Raw genomic sequence first — 24,680 nt, forward strand, 5'->3', positions numbered from 1 at the left:
GCGCAGCGTGGCCGGAAGATCGCGCCCTTTGTTTCGCTCTTCATTAGTAACAGAAATGTTTTACAATTCTGACATGGATGTGGGATTCACTGGTATTGCCACCATTTATTGCCCATCCCGAATTGCCCTTCGGAATGTGGTGGTGGTGAGCTGCCTTTCTTGAACCAGTGCAGTCCATATGATGTAGATAACTGTACAGTGCAGTTCCTTACACAGATTGGATACAATAGAGTGGCTTTCTCGGCCATTTCAGAGTGCAGGTAGTGAGTTAACCACTGGAGTTACAGACTGGGTAATGCCAGCAGAGATGTCATTCCCTAACGGGCATCAGTGAACCAGGTAGGTTTTTACAACAATTTGACAATATACATGATCACCAACACTGATAATGTTTTATTCTAGATTTACTTAATTAACTGGATTTAAATTCCCGCCTGGATTTGAACTCGTGTCTCCAAATCAGTAGCCCATCCCTCCAGATTACCAGTGCAGTAATTTCTTTGCAGGGACAGGAAAATGAGTGTATAACGTCACGGTGGTAATTTTTGGTACAGATTTTGACCATGTAAAAATGATGGGAGTGCTCAAAACAAATTAATTCAGTGCTTTGCTGTTTGACACCCATTGATAGGTGTATGTAATGATCAGTTCTAGTAAGAGAAATCAATTACTACAGGATTGTGCTTTCATCAGTCTCTCAGATTATAGATGGCGCTTTGCGATTCAGTGTATTCTGAACCAGTAGAATTTAAAACCATGGAATAGGTTATGTGATAATGATAGGTAGATTCAGTATCTGCAGTTTGTATCATTTTTAAGGCAGGAACTTATGAACAGCTTCGATCTAAAACTGTTAATCCAAAGCAGAAGTGCCGACTTTTAAGACTATAAATGAATGCTTTACTGGCTGAGCCACAGATGCACTAATTACTCTTTGTATCCTACATGGAGAATTGATATCTGAACACACCTCATAAATTCTCTTTGACCCCTTCACAATTCTCCAAGCTTTTCTTGCCAATTTTCTCCTGTTCACCCCTGAACTCAAAATGCAATTTAGAACATTTGTGCCATAATGTATTAATAACCCGTAGTAGAACCGACAGCTGCACAGCTGAATGATCTACCTGGATATTTTTGGTCTCACAGCACTTTTCTGTCTAATTGCAGTTGGTGTCACCTCTCCATTTGAAGCTCCACTTGCAGGTGTCATGGGGGCCTCGATCTCCCCCTCCTCACTTTCATAGCTGTCATGGTAAATAGGAGAGAGCAAGGAAGTGGTGGAACCTCTTGAAAACTCCGGATCACAACTCTTGCGCAGGTTTTCTCTTTTCAACCAATTGTTTTGTCTATATGGAATCAAAATTGGTAATTAGATTTTTTTTGGAAGAAGCTTACTGCACAAGATAATGCATTATTTTGCAAGCCTTAAGCTGTGCAACGATCTATGACAACAGGGTTCTTCGGTGCCACAAAATAACTGTCATACCTGAACATTATGTCTTGTGAATGGCAGTGTCAATGGCACTACACCTGATTGGTACTTTATTTACTACCTTTTAAATCATTATAAACACACTTATGCTGCACTGGGGAATGCAGGCTATGATTAAGCAGAAAATGCCTGCAAATCAAATTCCAAGCCAACACTTAAACTACGTGTTGTAATCTACTGAACTGTAACTACAAAAGCAAATTGTTAATAAGAAAATTACAGACTAAATGAAGAAATTAGCCCCACTTCTGAATAAGAGAACAGTCCGTTTTAGCTTCAGTTAGCAACTTTAAAAGTTCAACTTGAATGGAGTTTGCAAAAAAAAAAACAATGTCAGCAGCCAATCAGAATGCTGATTGAAAGGAGTGTGTGAATACTAATTACAGTAAGATATAGAGACAAAGAACTAGTTCAATAATTATTTTACCACGAGTCAGAAATTAGTTTTATCGGTAAAATAGAAATGTTACATCCCAGGGTGTGTGTGTGTGTATATATATATTAAGGTTTTCCAGTTAAAAATAAACAGAGCAAAACTACTGGGCTAAGGGACGACTATACTGTAGATATAACGTAAATTAGAACTGCAGCTTTTGAAATTTAAATAGAGTGACTGGAGATGGTTCTTTCGGTTGCAAAAATGTTCCTGGGTGTGGAAGCGATTACTCAGGATGGTTTGCAAAGAGAACCAAAACCTATAAGTTTGTCAGAGAAGCTGCAGTTAACCTCATCAAAAGGGGAAGAGTAATACAAGCCATAGCTCAATACTTAAATTTGCCAGAGACACAGCCTGAATCATTAGAATTAGCTAGAATTCAATTACAAATAGAAATGAAGAAATTGGAATTAGAAGCAAAGGAAATGGAGAGATTGGCAATGGCAGAAGAAAAGGAAAAGGAGACAGAAAATGAAAAAAAGAGAGGAGAATGGAAAAGGAGCAGGCTTTTCAAAAGGAAATGGAAAGGAGGAAGGTTGAGGTAGAAATGGAAATATTAACAAAGATAGAAAAAAATGGGAAAAGAGAGAGAATTTGAACTTCAGAAATTGGCACTGCAAGAGGAACATCAACTTCGAAGGTTGAAGTTAAAGGCAGATGCTGAGGAAAGTGTGGAGGAATAAGAAATGCTTCCTAGTCAAAAACTTAGCAGGGATATGTTTAAATATATTCAAGCATTGCCAATATTTGATGATAACATGTGTGGAAGCTTTTTTCATCTCATTAAAGTGGCTAAACAATTGGATTGGCCAAAGACCATATGGGTAGCGTTGGTTCAAACAACGTTGGTAGGTGGAGCTAGTGAAGTGTTTGCATCACTAACAGAGGAGGCATCTAGAGATTATGATGAGGTGAGGAAAACCATTAAGTCCATATGAACTAGTGCCAGAAGCCGAAAGACAAAAGTTTAGAAATCTAAGGAAAGAACCAGGTTAGACATATGTAGAATTCAAAAGAATTAAGCAAAATAATTTTGATAGATGGATAAGAGCATTAAAAATAGACCAAGCTTATGACGTTCTTAGGGAAATATTATTTTGGAGGGGTTTAAAGATTCACTTCCGTAGTAGTGAGAATTCATATGGAAGAGCAAAGGATTAAAACTGCTAGACGGGCACAGAAATGGCTGATGATATTGAATTGGTTCATAAAGCAAAGTTGGTTTCAGACATCAATTTCAATCTGTGAAAGATAGAAACTGGGGAACTGAGAAACTCACAGATGGTCAATGCAAAGAAGATTTAGTTGATGGTGTTAAGGAGCGCCTGCCTCAGAGAATAAGGATACCTATGATGGGGGTAGAGAGACAAGAAAACTTAAGTGTTTCATTGCAATAAAGTTGGACATCTGAAGTTGCAGTGTTGGTGGCTTAAGAAAAATACTGGGAAGACGGAATCGGTAAAACAGAATCAACCTGTGGGGTTTATTAAAGTGGGAGGAAGACCATTCTCCCAGTGGAAAAGGCACAACAGAGTTTACAGCCTGTTCAGAGGTTGGTGGATTAGCAGGTACCAGAACTTTTTAAGGATTTTATTTGTGAGGATAATGTTTACTGGTGTGAACAAGGTGGAGTAGGTAAGGAGGTTAAAATCTTAAGGGATTCAGGAGCAAGGCAATCTTTAATGGTGAGAAATAAGGATATATGGTTTGGAAGGAGTCTTGCCAGAAAAAATGATAATATGTAGAATTAATAGTGAGCCACTATGTAAGATAAGGTCAGAGAGTCCAATGAGAATGGTGTAGTGGTAGTAGGAGTAATACAAAAATTACCTTTTTGGGGTACAATTTATCCTAGGTAATGATATAGCTGGATCACAGATGGGAGTGCAGCCTACTGTGGTTGAAATGCCAGCGGAAAGTCAAACTGAGATGTTGCAAGAAGCATATCCAGATGTTTCCTGGTTGTGTGATAACCAGATCACAAAGCCACAGGTTGAGCCAGGAGGAAGAGAACTTGAGGAGTGCCAATAGGGAGGCTGAGGTTCAGTTGTCAGAAACAACGTTTGATCAGATGGTTAGTAAAGAACAAGAGCAGGTGGTAGATGAAGCGGATATCTTAAATTGGTTGAATTACAGCAGAAAGATTCAGAGATAAAGCAGTTATATCAGAAAGTGTATACGGAAATGGAATCTGAGTGCATACCAGAGTGTTCTTACATAAGAAGTAATTAATTAATGAGAAACTGGAGGCCTTTACATATTCCAGCAGATGAGAAATGGCAGAAGTTTACAGGATGTTGACAAGTACCTTTATCAGATAGGGCGAAGGAAATTTTGGCTTTTGTGATGTCAAATATCAATTTACGGTCATGCCATTTGGAATGAAGAATGCGCCAGCAACATTCCAAACATTAACCAACAAGGTCATCTCGGGTCTAAACAGTATACATGGACGATTTGGTGGTGTTCAGTGAAACATGGATGGGACACCTGGAACATTTCTTAAAATTATCGATCGATTAAAGGAAGCTGGATTGGTGATGAATTTGGCTCAGAGTGAATTTGCAAAAGCTCAAGTCACCTTCTTAGGCCATATCATTGGACATGGTCAGATGGCTCCATGGAATTTGCTAGTGGAGAATTTACAATACCATCGACGCGGAGAGAAGTACGGAGATTTCTGGGCATGAGTGGTTTCTACCAGAAATTTGTGACACATTTAAGCAGCATGGTTGCTCCACTGACTGAACTTCCAGCAAAACAAAATTTCAGTAGATGGAAGATTGTCAGGAGACATTCGATAATCTGAAGACTGTGTAAATCACCACACCAGTGTTCATGACACCTAATTATGCCAAGCCACCGAAGGTGGAAATTGATGCAAGTAATGTGGGTGTTCGTGCTATACTGCTGAAGGAAGACTAAAATGGACTATATTCATGTTGATTGTTGCTCGTTTAAAAATGTTAAATGATACAGCTATAGAGTATAAATTGTATTTAATCTTAGAATTTTTTTACATTAAAAACCATCAGTTTACATTGCTGGTTCATTTTTTTTTTTAAATGGGGAAGTGTGATGAATGGAGGATTTTAGGAATATTGGCTTCTAAATATTGAGACACCTTAAAGGTTAAAAGTCCAGGGTTGTGGTGTGTTTGACTGCAGTGGTCATGTTTTTTTAAATCATAGAACTTAGTGCAGGAGGCCAGTCGGCCCATCGAGTCTACACCGGCCCCTGAAAGAGCACCCGACCCAAGCTCACACCTCCACCCTATCCCCGTGACCCAGCAACCGCACCTTTGGACACTACAGAGCAATTTTTAGTGTGACCAATCCAACTAACCCACACATCTTTGGATTGTGGGAGGAAACCAGGGCACCCGGAGGAAACCTATGCAGACACGGGGAGAACGTACAGACTCCGCACAGACAGTGATGAAGCCGGGAATCGAACCCGGGATCCTGGCACTGTGAAGCAACAGTGCTAACCACTGTGCTACCGTGCCGCCTTAAAAAAAGAATTTGTTTTGTAAAGGCCTGGGAGCTTCTAAGAGCCAGAAGGAGAAATTGACCAAAGGAATGTGATTTTATAGTCTGGGCTAATGCATGATGGTTTGACTGGGGGAAAGTCCCTGGGGAGTTAATGAACTTTCAGTCTGTGGAGTTCATTTGTTTTTCAGCTTGGGGAGATTATGTCATTGCTGGATGGAGCCAGGCACTGCAGAGAGTCAGTTGCAGTCTGGTCTGGGATTGTAAGAAGAGGAATGGGGGTGGGGATGAGAACAGGAGTACTGAAAATATTACTCTCACAGTTGAGGATTCTGTCAACCACTGTTGGGAGGAACACTTTCATTGAAAATGGAGAACATTTAATTTATGGTTGGCTAAATTGCAAGGTGTACCTGGATTCCTTTTGTCCACGTGGAGTAGAAACTACTGGCTCTTTTGAAGCATTATCTTTCCAGTTCCATGACATATACTTTGATTCTCTGCTTGAAAGTCTGTTTGTCTGCTTGTTGGGAGATTCGTTTTCCTCATCTTCACTTTCATGATTAATGTGAGAGAGTAGAGACGAAGTGGAATCCGCTGAAGAGGAGAAGTCACAACTCTTAGATTGGATCTCAATTTCAGACTTCCTGTTTCGTTCAAATGGGTCTGAATAAGAATCTTGTGCTTTCAAATCTCTTTCACTTAACGTTGAAGACATTCTTCACACAAACTCTTCTGGTCAAAATAAAGATAATATCAGGTGATTAGGGCTTGAGAAAGATGATGCCAACCTTTATTAGAGATTTGCAAAAACTATTTTACAAATATAGTATTTTTATAAGTTATTTTGTGGGATGTGGGCTTCGCTGGCGACGCCAGCATTTATTGCGCATCCTTAATTCCCCTTGGGGCGGTGAGCCGCCTTCTTAAACCGCAGCAGTGCATGAGGTGTAGGTGCACCCACAGCACTGTAAGGGAGGAACTTCTGGGATTTTAGATCCAGCGACAGTGAAGGAACGACAATATATTCCAAGTCAGGATGTAATAAGGCTTGGACGGGAACTTTAAAGTGCTGGTGTTCCCATGTCTCTGCTACCCATGTCCTTCTAGGTGGCAGAGGTCGTGAGATTAAAAAGGTGCTGTTGAAGGAGGCTTAGCTAGTTGCCGCAAGGTGTCTCGTGGATGGTGGACACTGCTGCCACTGTACATTGGTGGAGGTAGTGGATGTTGAAGGTGGTGGATTTGGTGTCAATCAAAAGGGCTGCATTCTCGTGGATGGTGTTGAGCTGGAGTGTTGTTGGAGCTGCACTCATCAAGGCAAGTGAAGAGTATTTCATCACACTCCTGACTTGTGCCTTGTAGATTGTGAACAGAGTTTGGGGAGATACTCGCTTCAGGATTCCCAGTCTCTCACCTGCTCTTGTAGCCACAGTATTCATTGGGCTAGTTCAGTTAAGTTTCTGGTCAACGGAACCAGGATATTGATAGTGGGAGAATTCAGTGATGGCAATGGTACTGAATGTCACGGGGCGATGGTTAAATTCTCTCTTGTTGGAGATGATCATTGCCTGGCACTTGTGTGACGAGAATGTTACTAGTCACTTATCAGCCGAAGCTTGAACATTGTACAGGTCTTGCTGCATATTGGCGCAGACTGCTTGATATCTGACGAGTTGAGAATGGTGCTCAGCATGGTGTAATATCAGCAAATATTAGAGGGAAGGTCATTGATGAAGCAGTTCAAGATGGTTGGGCCTAGCACACTGTCCTGAGAAACTCCTGCAGTGATGTCCTGGGACTGAGATGAGTTATTTCCAGCAACCACACCCATTTTCCATTTTATGATTTCAACCAGTGGAGCACTTTCCCCCTTATTCTCATAGACTCCAATTTCATTGGGGTTTCTTGATGCCATATGCTGCCGTGATGTCAACAGCAGTCACTCTCTCCCCATTTCTTGAGTGCATCTCTTCTGTCCTTTTTTTGGACCAAGGCTTCAATGAGATCAGGAGCTGAGTGACCCTGGTGGAATGTGAATTATGTGTCAGTGAGCAAACCTTGCTGGGAACGTGCTGCTTTAAAAAAAAATTTTTTTTAGAGTACCCAATTCATTTTTTTCCAATTAAGGGGCAATTTAGCATGGCCAATCCACCTAGCTTGCACATCTTTTGGGTTGTGGGGGCGAAACCCACGCAAACACGGGGGGAATGTGCAAACTCCACACGGACAGTGACCCAGACCCGGAATCGAACCTGGGACCTCGGCGGCATGAGGCAAGAGGGCTAACCCACTGCGCCACCGTGCTGCCCGAGAATGTGCTGCTTGAATGTGCTGTTGCCAACACCTTCCATCACTTTGCTGATGATCGAGAGCAGATTGATGGGGCAGTAATTGGTCGAGATCGACTTGTCCTATTTTTTGTGTACATTACATACCCAGGCAATTTTCATACTGCCAGGTAGATACCAGAATTTTATCTGTACTGGAACAGCTTGGCCAGGGATGAGCTAGTTCTGGAGCACAGGTTTTCCATACTGCTGCCGAAATGTTATCAGGGCCCAAAGCATTTGCAGCATCCAGCGCCATCAGCTGTTTCTTGACATCCCGTGGAGTGCATAGAGAGGCTTAAGATAGGCACCTGTGATGCTGTTAAGTAATGGGTTGAGAGACATTGCAATTAGTGTCTCATTTATGTTAAGTATCCATTAATTGACACTGATATGTAAAGGGGCTTCAGGTGGCCTCTGTCAGGTGGTGTGTTGTTAAGGGTTTTGTGCAGAGGCTGTGGAAGTGAAATAAATGGTGTTTGGTGAAAAGGAAACAAGAACTTTAGACTCTTCATTTCACAGCAACTAAAACGTCTAACAATGGTAGCAGAGGATGGTTGCTGTGTAAATGTGAAGGTTTGAAAGATACAACTTTTCCTGATCAAACCAAGGAGTGAGTGAGAAGGAAAAAAAAAAAAGATACATGTCTGAACCCATGATAAAGATGGCTGGATATGAAAGGTAATCGTACGACGAATGGAGAAGTGCAGTAGTTATGTGGACTAAGGTAACTGCTATGGGAAAGAGAAAACAAGGTATGGCATTGTCTCTTTCTCTACCATATGGCAGTAAAATCCGAAACAAAGTGCTTTCTGAGCTGGAATTGGAAGAGTTAGACTCAGAAGAAGGTCTGGAGACTTTATTACATTATATGGATAAGACTTATAAGAAAGGTGACTTGTTAAGTGCGTATGAAGCATGGTCGGATTTTGATAAGTTCCGGAAAATGGAGGATATCTCCATGGAAGACTATATAATGGAATTTGGCAGACTATACAAAAGGCTGCAGAAACACAACCTGGAATTTCCACAGTCTGTGTTGGCCTTTAAATTACTTGAATGTGCTAGAGCGAGCAACATGGATAGGCTCCTGGTTTTGACAGGAGTTCAGTTTGCTGATAAGGATACCTTATTCGAACAGATGACAAAAGCTTTACAAAAGTTTCTGGGGAAACATTCGATTCCAATGGCTCTGATGACCCAAATAGGTCAGCCGGCAATAAGGCAGAATATGGAAGATACACTAGTAACAGGATGGCAAAATATATGGCTACGCACAGGGCTCAAGGCTATAGTCGGAGACCGAGACAAGGAAATTATGAAGACAGAAACCCAGTTAGAACCTACAATAGGAAGATGAACCCCAGAAATGCACGGGGCATGATAAATCGATGTTTTCGATGTGACTCTCAATACCATTATGCTTTCAACTGTCTAACTCGTTATGATAGAATGTTTGAAGCGACACATGACACAGAAGAGTCAGAAGAGGAAAAAGATAGTGACCAGAAAGAAGGCATCGTCCTATTGACAAGCCGTTTTACGCCGGTAATGAGGGTGTTGGTTGCAGAATCCTTCAACTTATGCTGTATTGGACAGTGGCTGCTCATCTACTGTGTGTGGAATTGACTGGTTAAAATGTTACCTGGACTCTTTGAATGCTGAAAATCGTAACAAGGTCAAGGAATTTGAAAGTTCCACAAGTTTCAGGTTTGGGGATGATAATACTCTGAAGTCACTGAAAAGAGTGGTGATCCCTTGCAATATTGCCGGAGTGAATCATTTCATTAGCACAGATGTTATATAAAGTGAGATACCGTTGCTTCTGAGCAGACCGTCGATGAAGAAAGCACACATGAAACTGGATATGGAACAGGATAAGGCAACAGTTTTTGGAAAGACGGTGGACTTACAATTTAAATAGTCGGGACACTATTGTATTCCATTACTGACAAATAATTTTTCAAGTAGTGGTTAAGGATGTGTAAATGGCAGTTGAAAATGGAACTTTAGCTGATAAAAAGCTTGTGGTATTAAAACTGCATAGGCAATTTGCACATCCGTCTCCTCGGAGACTGAAAAATTTATTAAAGGATGCAGGGGTAAGGGATGACGACTATACTGAACTGATAGAACAGGTTAGTGACCGCTGTGAAGTTTGTAGGAAGTACAGAAGGACACCAGCACGACCGATAGTAACCCTACCTTTGGCCAGGGATTTTAACGACATTGTGGCCATGAACCTTAAGATCTGGGATAAAGCAAATAATATATTTATTTTGCATTTTGTAGATTTAGCAACCAGATTTAGTCAATCAACAATTGTACGAAGTAAAGAAAAGAGAGTAATTCTGGATCAAATCGTGGAAAAATGGATAGGGACAGGAATGGATCCACCGGCAAAATTCCTTACGGACAATGGGGGAGAATTTGCTAATGATGAGTTTGTGTGAGAAAACATGAATATCAGAGTTATGAATACGGCTGCAGAAAGCCCATTTAGTAATGGTGTCTGTGAAAGAAATCATGCTGTCATTGATGACATGCTTCGGAAAATTTTGGCAGATCGACCAAATTGTAGGTTAATTCAGCTTTAGCATGGGCAGTACATGCAAAGAATTCATTGCAGATGGTTGGGGGCTATAGTCCTTATCAATTAGTGTTTGGTAGAAATCCTAAGATTCCGTCCATTTTGGATGACCAGCCTCCAGCTTGGGAGGGGACTACAATTAGCTCTGGTTTTGCTGAACATTTAAATGCATTACATAGCAGTAGAAAAGCTTTTTTGGAAGCAGAAGTCTCTGAAAGAATTCGCAGAGCTTTAGGACATAACGTACGGCCATCAGATGCCGTTTTTCAGCAAGGAGGCATGGTATACGATAAGCGAGACAATTCTAATGAATGGAAAGGCCCAGGGAAGATCATAGGCATAGATGGCAAAACAATTATTTTGCAACATGGTAATCAAACTGTTAGGGTCCATTCATCAAGGATAATGGGTACAGATTACACATTTTCAAATTTAGACAGAGCAGACAGACATGACGAGGAATCAGAGTCATCTGGTATGCATGTGTTACAGAACTATGAGGACCAATTAACTGATATAGACAGGGTTTCTGTGGAGGAACACAACACTTCTGGTGAATTAAAACAGGCCATTTTTCCGAAAGGGCAACTGCCAAAAATTGGTACAAAAGTGACATACTTGCCTGAAGGGTCTAGTCAATGGAGGAATGTAACTGTTATTAGTAGAGCAGGGAAGGCCACTGGAAAGTATAAACATTGGTTGAATGTACAGCATTCAGGGGAAGAAGTCAAGACAATGGATTGGGAAAACGAAGTTCAAAAATGGAGGGCACAGAAACGCAGTGCCAGTTCAGATAGTACAATCGGATAGTGAACAGGTCCGCAGGAAAAGGTCGAGAACTATTGAAAGGACATCCCACAGCAGAAGGGAAAGATCAAGCAGTAGCAGTACAGAACGAGATACCAGGCGGGAGAGGGGACGTAGTTTGTCAAGATCTCGGAACATGAGTAAGACTACGAATACTAATAGGAGTAGAAGCCCACATGCACGTGAGATTTTGGTGGCTTCAAATAAATTAGATGAAAAAGTTATTAAAGAAGCTAAACAGCAAGAATTGCATAGTTGGAGTGAATTTGGGGTCTACACGGAAGTACCGGATAGGGGACAAAGAGCTCTCTCCCACAGATGGATTTGCACGGAAAAGGTTCTTCCGGATGGAACTTATAAGGCAAAGGCCAGGCTTGTGGCAAGGGGATTTGAAGAAAACTTAGAAGATCAGGATTTAAGGGTAGATTCACCTACAGCAGGAAAGGTTATTTTAAAGATCTTCTTGGCTCTATTAGCCACAAAGGCATGGGAATGCAAATCTATAGATATAAAAGCTGCCTTTTTGCAGGGGCATCAGCTCCAGAGAGACATTTTTCTCCGTCCTCCTAAAGAAGCAGCTAACACAGAAGGGGTACTCTGGAAGTTGAACAAATGTGTATATGGATTAAATGATGCATCTAGAGTCTGGTATTTTTCGGTAAGGTCAGTTTTGTTCAAGTTAGGTTGTTGTCAGTTGAAAGCAGATCCTGCAATGTTTTACTGGCACTATAAAGGAAATCTTTCTGGCAATTTTATGATGCATGTCGCTGATTTTTTGTGGGGTGGGACTCGTGATTTTGAAACTATTGTAATCTCTGGTTTGAGGAAAGAATTCAGGGTTGGAAGTCAGGCTTCCGGTGCATTTAAATATATTGGACTGGAAATTGGACAGACTAAGTTAGGGGCAACTTTACGTCAGCAATCTTATTTGGAAAGCATCACCCCAATAGCAATTAATCGTGGCCGAGTTTCACAAAAAGACGCAATGGTTTCAAAGATAGAAAAAAAGCAACTGCGAAGTTTAATTGAGCAACTGAACTGGTTAGGTAGACCGACTAGACTGGACGTGAGTTTTGATGTCTTAGAGTGGAGTACAAAAATGCATGATTCCAAAGTGGAAGACATAATAAGAGCAAATAAAGCGTTGGCCAAACTAAAAATGCAGGAGTGTGTTTTGAAGTTCCTGGTCTTAGGTGACCTTAAGCACTTGAAACTCATAGTTTATAGTGATGCGTCCTACGCAAATTTATGTGATGGGGTTTCAAGCGCAGGAGGTTTTATAATTTTACTTTTGGGGAACAATGGTAAATGTTGCCCACTTGTGTGGGAAACAAAGAAAATAAGGAGAGTGGTAAAAAGCACTTTGGCTGCTGAGACGTTAAGCCTTGTGGAGGCGGTGGATATGGTTTTTTATACAAGTATGATATTGACAGAAATTTTGGAATTAGGGGATTTGGGTAATATACCTATTGACTGTCACATTGACAATAAATCCCTGTGGGAAAATGTGCACTCTACAAAAAGTGTCAATGAAAAGAGATTACGGATAGACATCGCAAGTTTGAAGCAGATGTTGGACAGAGGGGAAATAACAAAAATTAAATGGGTCGACAGGAGCTATCAACTGTCAGACTGTTTTACAAAAAGAGGGGCGAGTTCACAGAAACTTTTGGATATTGTTAATGAAGAGCGCTTGTTTCTGTAAAAAAAAATTATTTCTCGTCCAAACAAAAAAAAAGGGGGGACCCATCACGTGTGTGTTTTTGAGTTTCTTAAAATTATGTTTTCACCTAATTATTTTTTTTCTCCAAGGGGAGACTGTTAAGTAATGGGTTAAGATACATTGAAATTAGTTGGCTCATTTATGTTAAGTATCCATTAATTGACACTGATATGTAAAGGGGCTTCAGGTGGCCTCTGTCAGGTGGTGTGTTGTTAAGAGTTTTGTGCAGAGGCTGTGGAAGTGAAATAAATGGTGTTTGGTGAAAAGGAAACAAGAACTTTAGACTCTTCATTTCACAGCAACTAAAACGTAGATGCTAGGGATCTCAGGAGGCCAAGATGGGGCACCCACTCGGTACTTCTGGCTGAAGATGGTTTATTTTTTGCACTGATATGTAGGGTTCCCCCATCGTTGAGGATGGGGATATTTGTGAAGCCTCCTCCTCCAATGAGTTGTTTGCTTGTCCACTACCATTCCTGGCTGATGTGGCAGGATTGCAGAGGTTAGATCTGATCCGTTGGTTGTGGAACTACTTAGCTCTGTATGTCGCATGCTGCTTTCGCTCTTTGACATGCAAGTAGTCCTGTCTTGTAGCTTCACCAGGCTGACATTTCATTTTTAAGTATGCCAGGTTCTGCCCCAGCATACTCTCCTGCACTCTTCATTCAACCAGGGTTGATCCCCTGTCTGGATGCAAGGGTGAATTGAGGGATACGCTGGACTTTGAGGTTATAGATTGCGGTTCTTTTATGACCACTGTACTTGCTTAACGTTGAGAGTGGAGAGGGGGGAACAGCAATCCCCGATGTACCTCGGCGTTTTGGCGCATGCAGATCTGCATTTTTATGTTCTTTGGGCCCTGCACGCCTGTATAGAAGAAAAAGTTTGAAAACCTGAGAGAAGTTCTCTTATGGACTGACCTGATTAATACCACCCTCCTGTATGCTTCACCCGATGCGGGTGTCTATGTATTTACATTGTGTATCTTGTGTTGCCCGATTATATATTTTCTTTTCTTTCCATGTACTAAATGATCTGTTTGAGCTGCTCGCAGAAAAATACTTTTCACTGTACCTCGGTACACGTGACAATAAACAAATCCAATCCAATGGAAAACTTGTGTCTCAAAAGAAGATTCCTAGAGAGGGAACAGGGACAGAAAAAGGTCTCAGTTCAATCAAGAGAGGAGCAGAAAAACAGGTCCCAAACAGAAAAAAGGCTGTAGGAAGCAGACTTTAAGTGACGAAGGCAGCCGCACGTTGGTGACTCTGTCCTGCGGGCATTGGGGAAAAGGAACTTCTTTGGAGTTCTGCTCAGCACGACCAAAGCTCTGAAGTGGTGCTTGCGAGTTGGTGCAGGAGTGTGTACCCAGGAATGCAGGGCAATGGAATTTTGGGAGATGAGTTTGAAACCCTGTGAAGTGGACTGTATTTGATGTCGCCCAAGTCTGGTAATTGAAGAGGCCTCAGTGGAAGCCCTGAAGGTACAAGAAAGCAGTCGAAGGTTGGTGATTCAGTAGTGTCGGCCGCTGGGGGTAAAGGTACCCTCTGTAGCAGTGATGTTCTGCTTGGTGCAGCTGAAGAGCTGAAGTTGTTTTTGAGTTGGTGCTACTCTGGAATTCAGGGGAATGGAATATCAGGAGACAAGACTCAAACCGTGTAACGCGAGCCATTGTTGATGCCATTGGAGCGACTTTGAAGGTAAAAACTGGAATCCTTTGTGAGAGACAGAGTTTCAGTGAGATTGGTTGAATCAAGAGTGTTACTGACATCTGGGTGGGTTGTTGATTCTGTCTTGTCGAATCTATCATTTATTGTGAAGTGTGGTGCGTCCAACCACAATGGGCTTGTTAATTCACATGTGCCTCATTCTTACCCTGAATGTTAAGAGTATACAGTGGATATTGTATATTGTTCTGTCTTTCTCACCTTGTATAATGAACCTTATGTTTGTTTGTTCAAAATCCATGGAATCTTGTGACTTTATTCAATCCCAAACTTCAAACAAAATGTTATTGATCTTTAACCGAATACTTCCAAAAACCTGGGTGAGTCTGGTCAAGAATCCTAACAGCTGCATGCAGATCTGCTGCTGATGACACACAGCACCTTGTGGCTACCCACTTTTGAGTTGCTAGATCTGTTCAAAGTCTGTTCCAGTTAGCACAGCACGATGGGGTTATCCTCAATGAGAAGATGTGACTTTGTCCCCGCAAGGTCAGTGCAGTGGTCACTCTTAATATTTTCATGGAGAGATATATCAGGGACAGGTAGGCTGGTGATGACGAGATGTTTTTCCTCTTGGTGGTTCCCTCACCACCTGCTGCAGACCCAATCTTGCCCTTTAGGACTCAGTTGTAGTACTACCGCGCCAGTCTTGCTGAGGGACACTGAAGTCCCCCACCTACATTACATTCTGTGCCCTTGCCACTCTCAGTGCTTCTTCCAAGTGGTGCCCAACATGGAGGACTGATTAATCCGTGAAGGGGAGGCGGTAACCAGCAGCAGGTTTCCTTGCCACGTCTGACCTGATGCCATGAGACTTCATGGGGCCCGGAGTCAATGTTGAGGACTCCCAGTGCAACTCCCTCCCTACTGTACATCATTGTGCCACCACCTCTGGTAGATCTGTCCTGTCTTTGGAAAAGGACATTTCCAGGGATCATGATGGTGGTGTCTGGGACATAGTATGATTCCATGATTATGACTACATCAGGCTGTTGTTGGACTAGTCTGTGGGACAGCTGTCCAGATTTTGGCACATTGCCCCAGATGTTAGTAAGAGGGACTTTGCAGGGTCAACAGGGCTGGGTTTGCCGTGGTCATTTCCATTTCCTCGATCAATGTCAGGGAAGGGAATGACGGGATGGGAGTGACGCCACAGGACGAGACGAGGGGAGAGTGACGGGACGAGACAAAACGAGAGGGGAGTGACGGGGCGAGACGGGAGGGGAGTGACGGGGCGAGACGGGAGGGGTGTGACGGGGCGAGACGGGAGGGGTGTGACGGGGCGAGACGGGAGGGGTGTGACGGGGCGAGACGGGAGGGGTGTGACGGGGCGAGACGGGAGGGGTGTGACGGGGCGAGACGGGAGGGGTGTGACGGGACGAGACGGGAGGGGTGTGACGGGACGAGACGGGAGGGGTGTGACGGGACGAGACGGGAGGGGTGTGACGGGACGAGACGGGAGGGGTGTGACGGGACGAGACGGGAGGGGTGTGACGGGACGAGACGGGAGGGGTGTGACGGGACGAGACGGGAGGGGTGTGACGGGAGGGGTGTGACGGGACGAGACGGGAGGGGTGTGACGGGACGAGACGGGAGGGGTGTGACGGGACGAGACGGGAGGGGTGTGACGGGACGAGACGGGAGGGGTGTGACGGGACGAGACGGGAGGGGTGTGACGGGACGAGACGGGAGGGGTGTGACGGGACGAGACGGGAGGGGTGTGACGGGACGAGACGGGAGGGGTGTGACGGGACGAGACGGGAGGGGTGTGCCGGGACGAGACGGGAGGGGTGTGCCGGGACGAGACGGGAGGGGTGTGCCGGGACGAGACGGGAGGGGTGTGCCGGGACGAGACGGGAGGGGTGTGCCGGGACGAGACGGGAGGGGTGTGCCGGGACGAGACGGGAGGGGTGTGCCGGGACGAGACGGGAGGGGTGTGCCGGGACGAGACGGGAGGGGTGTGCCGGGACGAGACGGGAGGGGTGTGACGGGACGAGACGGGAGGGGTGTGACGGGACGAGACGGGAGGGGTGTGACGGGACGAGACGGGAGGGGTGTGACGGGACGAGACGGGAGGGGTGTGACGGGACGAGACGGGAGGGGTGTGACGGGACGAGACGGGAGGGGTGTGACGGGACGAGACGGGAGGGGTGTGACGGGACGAGACGGGAGGGGTGTGACGGGACGAGACGGGAGGGGTGTGACGGGACGAGACGGGAGGGGTGTGACGGGACGAGACGGGAGGGGTGTGACGGGACGAGACGGGAGGGGTGTGACGGGACGAGACGGGAGGGGTGTGACGGGACGAGACGGGAGGGGTGTGACGGGACGAGACGGGAGGGGTGTGACGGGACGAGACGGGAGGGGTGTGACGGGACGAGACGGGAGGGGTGTGACGGGACGAGACGGGAGGGGTGTGACGGGACGAGACGGGAGGGGTGTGACGGGACGAGACGGGAGGGGTGTGACGGGACGAGACGGGAGGGGTGTGACGGGACGAGACGGGAGGGGTGTGACGGGACGAGACGGGAGGGGTGTGACGGGACGAGACGGGAGGGGTGTGACGGGACGAGACGGGAGGGGTGTGACGGGACGAGACGGGAGGGGTGTGACGGGAGGGGTGTGACGGGACGAGACGGGAGGGGTGTGACGGGACGAGACGGGAGGGGTGTGACGGGACGAGACGGGAGGGGTGTGACGGGCCGAGACGGGAGGTGAGCGACGCGACTGGACGGGAGGGGAGTGATGGAACGGGAGTGATGGGGGGGGGGGGGGGGAGGGTATGGGGAGGGGGAGGAGGGTATGGGGAGGGGGGGAGGAGGGTATGGGGAGGGGGGGAGGAGGGTATGGGGAGGGGGGAGGAGGGTATGGGGAGGGGGGGAGGAGGGTATGGGGAGGGGGGGAGGAGGGTATGGGGAGGGGGGGAGAAGAGGGTATGGGGAGGGGGGGAGAAGAGGGTATGGGGAGGGGGGAGAAGAGGGTATGGGGAGGGGGGAGGAGGGTAATGGGAGGGGGAGGAGGGTATGGGGAGGGGGAGGAGGGTATGGGGGGGAGAGGAGGGTATGGGGGGAGAGGAGCGTATGGGGAGGGCATGGGGGGGAGGGAATGGGGAGGGCATGGGGGGGAGGGAGGAGGGGTTTGGGGGAGAGGGAGGGGGGTGTTTGGGGGAGAGGGAGGGGGGTGTTTGGGGGAGAGGGAGGGGGTGTTTGGGGGAGAGGGAGGGGGGTGTTTGGGGGAGAGGGAGGGGGGTGTTTGGGGGAGAGGGAGGGGGGTGTTTGGGGGAGGGGGTGTGGGGGGAGGGGGTATGGGGGGAGGGGGTATGGGGAGGGGAGGGGGCGTGGGGGGAGGGGAGGGGGCGTGGGAGGGGGTGTGGGGGTGTGGGTGGGGGTGTGGGGGGAGGGGGTATGGGGAGGGGAGGGGGTGTGAGGGGGAGGGGAAGGGGTGTGGGGGGAGGGGGTATGGGGAGGGGAGGGGTGTGAGGGGGAGGGGGAGGGGTGTGGGGGGGAGGGGGTGTGGGGGGAGGGGAGGGGGTCTGGGGGGGGGGTCTGGGGGGGGGGGGGAGGGGGGGGGAGGGGGTGTGGGGGGGGGGGGGGCGAGGGGGGGGGGGCTGCTGGAGCCACAGCAGCTGCACTGGGCTTTGACCCTCCTTATTTCTTGGAGCACAAACAATGAAGCGGGCTGTCTGACAGCCGCTCCCGGACAGACTCACCTCCCGCTCCCGGGCCCTGTCCCGGCTCCGGCTTCCCGGACTCGGTGCTCCCGCTCCCGGCTCTCTGCGTCCGCGGCTCTATCCCCGCTCCACCGTCTCGGGGCGACGCTCCTCTTTCTCCACCAATAAGAGCGCACGCTGTGGCCCGTGCGTGAACGCGGTGACGCCGTCTCCATGGCAACGCGTCAGGCCTAGCGGCCTGGAGAAGCCTTTGTCCCGTTTGGTCAACTGGACCCCTCATTCCACACTGAAACATACAGCCAGCTTCTTATTTCTTTCTTTACTTAATGTTGTTAAATGTTTGTTTTAATCTTTGCTCAAAAATCTAATTGCAAAACTGTGGTGGTATGTATTAGGGGTAGTACACCATGATGCCGAGGGTCTATTGGGGGACAGATACTGGGTCCTGATTGGATCTGCCGCCTACTGGGCTCCACCCAGAAAGGCGGGGTATAAGAACCCAGGTTCTCCCAGCAGCTGCATTCTGTAACTGAGCTGCTGGGGAACAAGTCTGCTCAATAAACCCTCGATTGAGCTCTCTACGTCTCGCCTCGTATGTTATCGATGGTGCCACAATTTATTGAGCAGACTTGTTCCCCAGCAGCACAGTTACTGAATGCGGCTGCTGGGAGAAACTGGGTTCTTATACCCCACCTTTCTGGGTGGAGCCCAGTAGGCGGCAGATCCAATCAGGACCCAGTATCTGTCCACCAATAGCCCCTCGGCATCATGGTGTACCGTATTACCCCTAATACATACCACCACATTCACCCCTTGTTAAAAAGGAACCCGGCGGGGTGGTGGATGGTATGGTGGTAGGGGTTTACAGGGTCGGTATGGTGCCTTAACCATTAACTATGTACAACAATGCCGCTTTTACTGGGCCACTGAATTATTTACATCTTAAACCGATTCGATGAGCCGAGAGGGTGCCCTGGTCGCCCTTTCCAATCGTCTCAGCCCGGGTGGTGGCGGTGGTGCTGGCTCGTGTCCGGTCGACTCTGGGAGCATCGCGCTGTCCATCCCTGTTTCCTTACTCCTGGGCGGGCCTGGGAGGAGTTCTGATCCCCCCGGGAAGGGGGTGGCTGTGACATGCACCGGCGGGAGTGAGGGGGTGGTGATTGGTGTTGGGGGGGTGTGGGGAGCTCCGGCGGGTGCCAGGTCCCGCAGAGAGACCGTGTCCTGTCGGCCGTCTGGTTACGCCACGTAGGCGTACTGCGGGCTTGCGTGGAGATGTACCTTTTCCACCAGCAGGTCTGATTTGTGCGCCTGCACATGTTTCTGGGGCAGGATGGGTCCCGGGGCTGCCAGCCAGGTCAGAAGTGACGTTCCAGAGGCAGACTTCCTAGGGAAGACAAAGAGGCGCTCATGAGGCGTTTGGTTAGTGGTGGTGCACAGCAGGGACCGGATAGAGTGAAGGGCATCCGGGAGTACTTCCTGCCAGCGGGAAGTTGGGAGACTCCTAGACCGTAGGGCCAGTAGGACGGTCTTCCAGACCGTTCCGTTCGCCCTCTCTACCTGCCCGTTCCCCCGGGGGTTGTAGCTGGTCGTCCTGCTCGAGTCAATGCCCTTGCTGAGCAGGAATTGACGCAGTTCGGCACTCATGAAAGAGGACCCCCTATCGCTATGGATGTAGGCGGGGAAACCGAACAGGGTAAAGATGGTGCAGAGGGCTTTAATGACCGTGGCCACGGTCATGTCGGGGCAGGGGATGACGAAGGGGAAACGGGAGTATTCGTCAACGACGTTGAGAAAGTACGTGTTGCGATCGTTGGAGGGAAGGGGGCCTTTGAAATCCAAACTGAGGCATTCAAAGGGACGGGTAGCCTTTATCAGGTGCGCTCTATCTGGCCTGAAAAAATGCGGTTTGTATTCTCGCAGATTTGGCAGTTCTTGGTGACTGTTCGGACCTCCTCGATGGAGTACGGGAGGTTGCGGGCCTTTATGAAATGGTAGAAACGAGTGACCCCCGGGTGGCAGAGATCCTCGTGGAGGGCTTGGAGATGGTCCACTTGTGCGTTGGCACATGTGCCGCGAGATAGGGCATCGGGCGGCTCGTTCAACTTTCCGGGATGGTACAAGATCTCATAATTGTAGGTGGAGAGTTCGATCCTCCACTGCAGGGGTAGGGTGCTCTTTCCAAGAGCCGGTGCAGACTCAGGGGGCCGAATGGCCTCCTTCTGCACTGTAAATTCAATGATAATCTATGATTAATCTAGGACAAAGGTTCGGCACAACATCGTGGGCCGAAGGGCCTGTTCTGTGCTGTATTTTCAATGTTCAATTATCTATGACCTGGGTCAGTCCTGCAGTGCGGGAGGAGCTACAGGTCGGCACATATTTATCTCATTAAAGCATCGGTTCACTGCTTCTCAGCGTCTCGTCTGAATTGATGTCTATCAATTTAACAAACTAAAATTTTGATAAAGGATGCTGCCCTCAAACCTGAACGTCTCGAACTGGACCCGCAGGCCGCTGAAGCGCCGGTTATCTTTGAGCATTGGCTCAGCTGCTTCGAGGCCTACCTCGAATCCTCGACTGCTGCGGTTTCCCCGGCACTCAAGCAACGTCTCCTCAGCGCCCGGGTTAGCCACCGGATCTTCCAGTTAAACCGGGATGCGGGCTCGTATACGGAGGCTGTAGATGTACTCAAGGGACAGTTTGTGAGGCCTGTCAATGAGGTCCTCGCACGACACCTCCTCACCATGCGGCGTCAGCGCCAGGGTGAGTCGCTCGCGGAATATCTTTGTGAGTTGAGGGTGCTCGCCCGAGTTGTAACTGCCGGGCGGTCTCTGCATCGGAGCATTCGGAGCTAATGATTCGGGACACTTATGTGGCTGGAGTCCGGTCCAGCTATGTCTGGCAGTGCCTCCTCGAGAAAGGGGCTCTCGACCTCGAGGCGACAGTGAAGCTGGCTACCTCAATAGAAGTGGCTTTCCAGAGCCTCGAGGCCTTCCCGTCCGACCCAGGCGTACCTCACTCCTGCGCCGCACGGCTGCCGGCCAGCTCCTGAGAACCTTGCTGTTATCTCTGCGGGCAGGGCCAGCATCCCCGGCAGCGCTGCCCAGCACGCAGCGCTGTGTGTAATGAGTGCGGCAAGAAAGGTCATTTTGCGAAGGTATGTCTGAGCTGCTCTAAAGCACCAAAATCAAAAGCCAGTCGGCCTGAGGCTCACAGACCCCACAATGTGGCATCGTGCTTGCCGGGACCGCCCTCTTCCAACGCGTCATCCGCCGCTTGCGACCCGTGGAGGACGCCATCTTGGTCATCGTCGCCGACGCGGCCCGCCACATGTGACCTGTTGGCTCCGCCAACTTGGCTGACATCGTCGACGCTGCCATTTTGTGATCACGCTGCTGCCACAGATAGACCTTCGCATTACCTCAGCTCGGTCCAGCTCGACCAGTCCCGGCCTTACCATCTGCGAAATTCGATGATGGCTGTCAACCTCAACGGGCAGGAGGCGTCCTGCCTCTTCGACTCCGGGAGCACAGATAGTTTTGTCCACCCGGATATGGTAAGGTGCTGCGCCCTCCAGGTCCTCTCCGTTTCGCAGACTATATCCCTCGCGTCCGGTTCGCACTCCGTACAGATCCGGGCGTATTGCATCGCAAACCTGTCAATACAAGGCGTAGAATACACTAACATAGAACATAGAACATAGAAAATACAGCACAGAACAGGCCCTTCGGCCCACGATGTTGTGCCGAACCTTTGTCCTAGATTAATCATAGATTATCATTGAATTTACAGTGCAGAAGGAGGCCATTCGGCCCTTTGAGTCTGCACCAGCTCTTGGAAAGAGCACCCTACCCAAACTCAACACCTCCACCCAACACCAAGGGCAATTTGGACATTAAGGGCAATTTATCATTAGCCAATTCACCTAACCCGCACATCTTTGGACTGTGGGAGGAAACCGGAGCACCCGGAGGAAACCCACGCAGACACGGGGAGGACGTGCAGACTCCGCACAGACAATGACCCAAGCCGGAATCGAACCTGGGACCATGGATCTGTGAAGCAATTGTGCTATCCACAATGCTACCGTGCTGCCCTTAAGAACAAATAAATCTACACTATATCATTTTCCCGTAATCCATGTACCTATCCAACAGCTGCTTGAAGGTCCCTAATGTTTCCGACTCAACTACTTCCACAGGCAGTGCATTCCATGCCCCCACTACTCTCTGGGTAAAGAACCTACCTCTGATATCCCTCCTATATCTTCCACCTTTCACCTTAAATTTATGTCCCCTTGTAATGGTGTGTTCCACCTGGGGAAAAAGTCTCTGACTGTCTACTCTATCTATTCCCCTGATCATCTTATAAACCTCTATCAAGTCGCCCCTCATCCTTCTCCGCTCTAATGAGAAAAGGCCTAGCACCCTCAACCTTTCCTCGTAAGACCTACTCTCCATTCCAGGCAACATCCTGGTAAATCTTCTTTGCACCTTTTCCAGAGCTTCCACATCCTTCCTAAAATGAGGCGACCAGAACTGTACACAGTACTCCAAATGTGGCCTTACCAAAGTTTTGTACAGCTGCATCATCACCTCACGGCTCTTAAATTCAATCCCTCTGTTAATGAACGCGAGCACACCATAGGCCTTCTTCACAGCTCTATCCACTTGAGTGGCAACTTTCAAAGATGTATGAACATAGACCCCAAGGTCTCTCTGCTCCTCCACAATGACAAGAACTCTACCGTTAACCCTGTATTCCGCATTCATATTTGTCCTTCCAAAATGGACAACCTCACGCTTTTCAGGGTTAAACTCCATCTGCCACTTCTCAGCCCAGCTCTGCATCCTATCTATGTCTCTTTGCAGCCGACAACAGCCCTCCTTACTATCCACAACTCCACCAATCTTCGTATCATCTGCAAATTTACTGACCCACCCTTCAACTCCCTCATCCAAGTCATTAATGAAAATCACAAACAGCAGAGGACCCAGAACTGATCCCTGCGGTACACCACTGGTAACTGGGATCCAGGCTGAATATTTGCCATCCACCACCACTCTCTGACTTCTATCGGTTAGCCAGTTCGTTATCCAACTGGCCAAATTTCCCACTATCCCATGCCTCCTTACTTTGTGCAGAAGCCTACCATGGGGAACTTTATCAAATGCCTTACTAAAATCCATGTACACTACATCCACTGCTTTACCTTCATCCACATGCTTGGTCACCTCCTCAAAGAATTCAATAAGATTTGTAAGGCAAGATCTACCCCTCACAAATCCGTGCTGACTATCCCTAATCAAGCAGTGTCTTTCCAGATGCTCAGAAATCCTATCCTTCAGTACCCTTTCCATTACTTTGCCTACCACCGAAGTAAGACTAACTGGCCTGTAATTCCCAGGGTTATCCCTAGTTCCTTTTTTGAACAGGGGCACGACATTCGCCACTCTCCAATCCCCTGGTACCACCCCTGTTGACAGTGAGGACGAAAAGATAATTGCCAACGGCTCTGCAATTTCATCTCTTGCTTCCCATAGAATCCTTGGATATATCCCGTCAGGCCCGGGGGACTTGTCTATCCTCAAGTTTATCAAAATGCCCAACACATCTTCCTTCCTAACAAGTATTTCCTCGAGCTTACCAATCTGTTTCACACTGTCCTCTCCAACAATATCGCCCCTCTCATTTGTAAATACAGAAGAAAAGTACTCATTCAAGACCTCTCCTATCTCTTCAGACTCAATACACAATCTCCCGCTACTGTCCTTGATCGGACCTACCCTCGCTCTAGTCATTCTCATATTTCTCACATATGTGTAAAAGGCCTTGGGGTTTTCCTTGATCCTACCTGCCAAAGATTGTTCATGCCCTCTCTTAGCTCTCCTAATCCCTTTCTTCAGTTCCCTCCTGGCTATCTTGTATCCCTCCAATGCCCTGTCTGAACCTTGTTTCCTCAGCCTTACATAAGTCACCTTTTTCCTCTTAACAAGACATTCAACCTCTCTTGTCAACCATGGTTCCCTCACTCGACCATCTCTTCCCTGCCTGACAGGGACATACATTAACTTTAAGCTCTACGTCCTCCCTCATATCTGCGCTCCCCTCCTGCTCGGGTTAGATTTCCAGTGCAACCTCAGAAGCCTAACACTAAAATTCGGGACACCCTTGCCCCCCCTCACGATCTGTAGCCTCGCGACCCTGAAGGTCGCCCCTCCCTCGCTCTTCGCGAACCTCACCCCAGACTGTAAGCCTGTCGCCACCCGGAGCAGATGGTACAATGCTCAGGACAGGGCCTTCATCAGGTCAGAGGTTCAGCGGCTCCTGGAGGAAGGGATCATCGAGGCCAGCAACAGCCCCTGGAGAGCGCAAGTGGTGGTCGACAGGACCGGGGAAAAGAACCGGATTGTA

At 47.8% G+C, this 24,680-nt stretch overlaps 1 protein-coding gene across 2 annotated transcripts in view; it reads right to left on the minus strand.

Moving 5' to 3' along the window:
* LOC140384700 (coiled-coil domain-containing protein 34-like) overlaps positions 1 to 18,422 on the minus strand; it is a 42,159-nt gene extending 23,737 nt beyond the window's left edge. The window contains exons 1-3 of one of the 2 annotated variants that reach the window (XM_072466643.1): positions 18,306 to 18,422; positions 5,836 to 6,157; positions 1,128 to 1,349 (exon numbers count right to left, since the gene is read on the minus strand). In XM_072466643.1, the coding sequence (XP_072322744.1) occupies positions 1,128 to 1,349; positions 5,836 to 6,140 (527 nt within the window). In that variant the 5' untranslated portion in view covers positions 6,141 to 6,157; positions 18,306 to 18,422. The remainder of the gene's footprint in view (positions 1 to 1,127; positions 1,350 to 5,835; positions 6,158 to 18,305) is intronic. The other variant, XM_072466644.1, reaches the window with a different exon arrangement.
* Between the last annotated feature and the right edge of the window lie 6,258 nt (positions 18,423 to 24,680).

The sequence above is a fragment of the Scyliorhinus torazame genome, chromosome 10 (assembly GCF_047496885.1).
Source record: "Scyliorhinus torazame isolate Kashiwa2021f chromosome 10, sScyTor2.1, whole genome shotgun sequence".
NCBI lineage: Eukaryota > Metazoa > Chordata > Chondrichthyes > Carcharhiniformes > Scyliorhinidae > Scyliorhinus > Scyliorhinus torazame.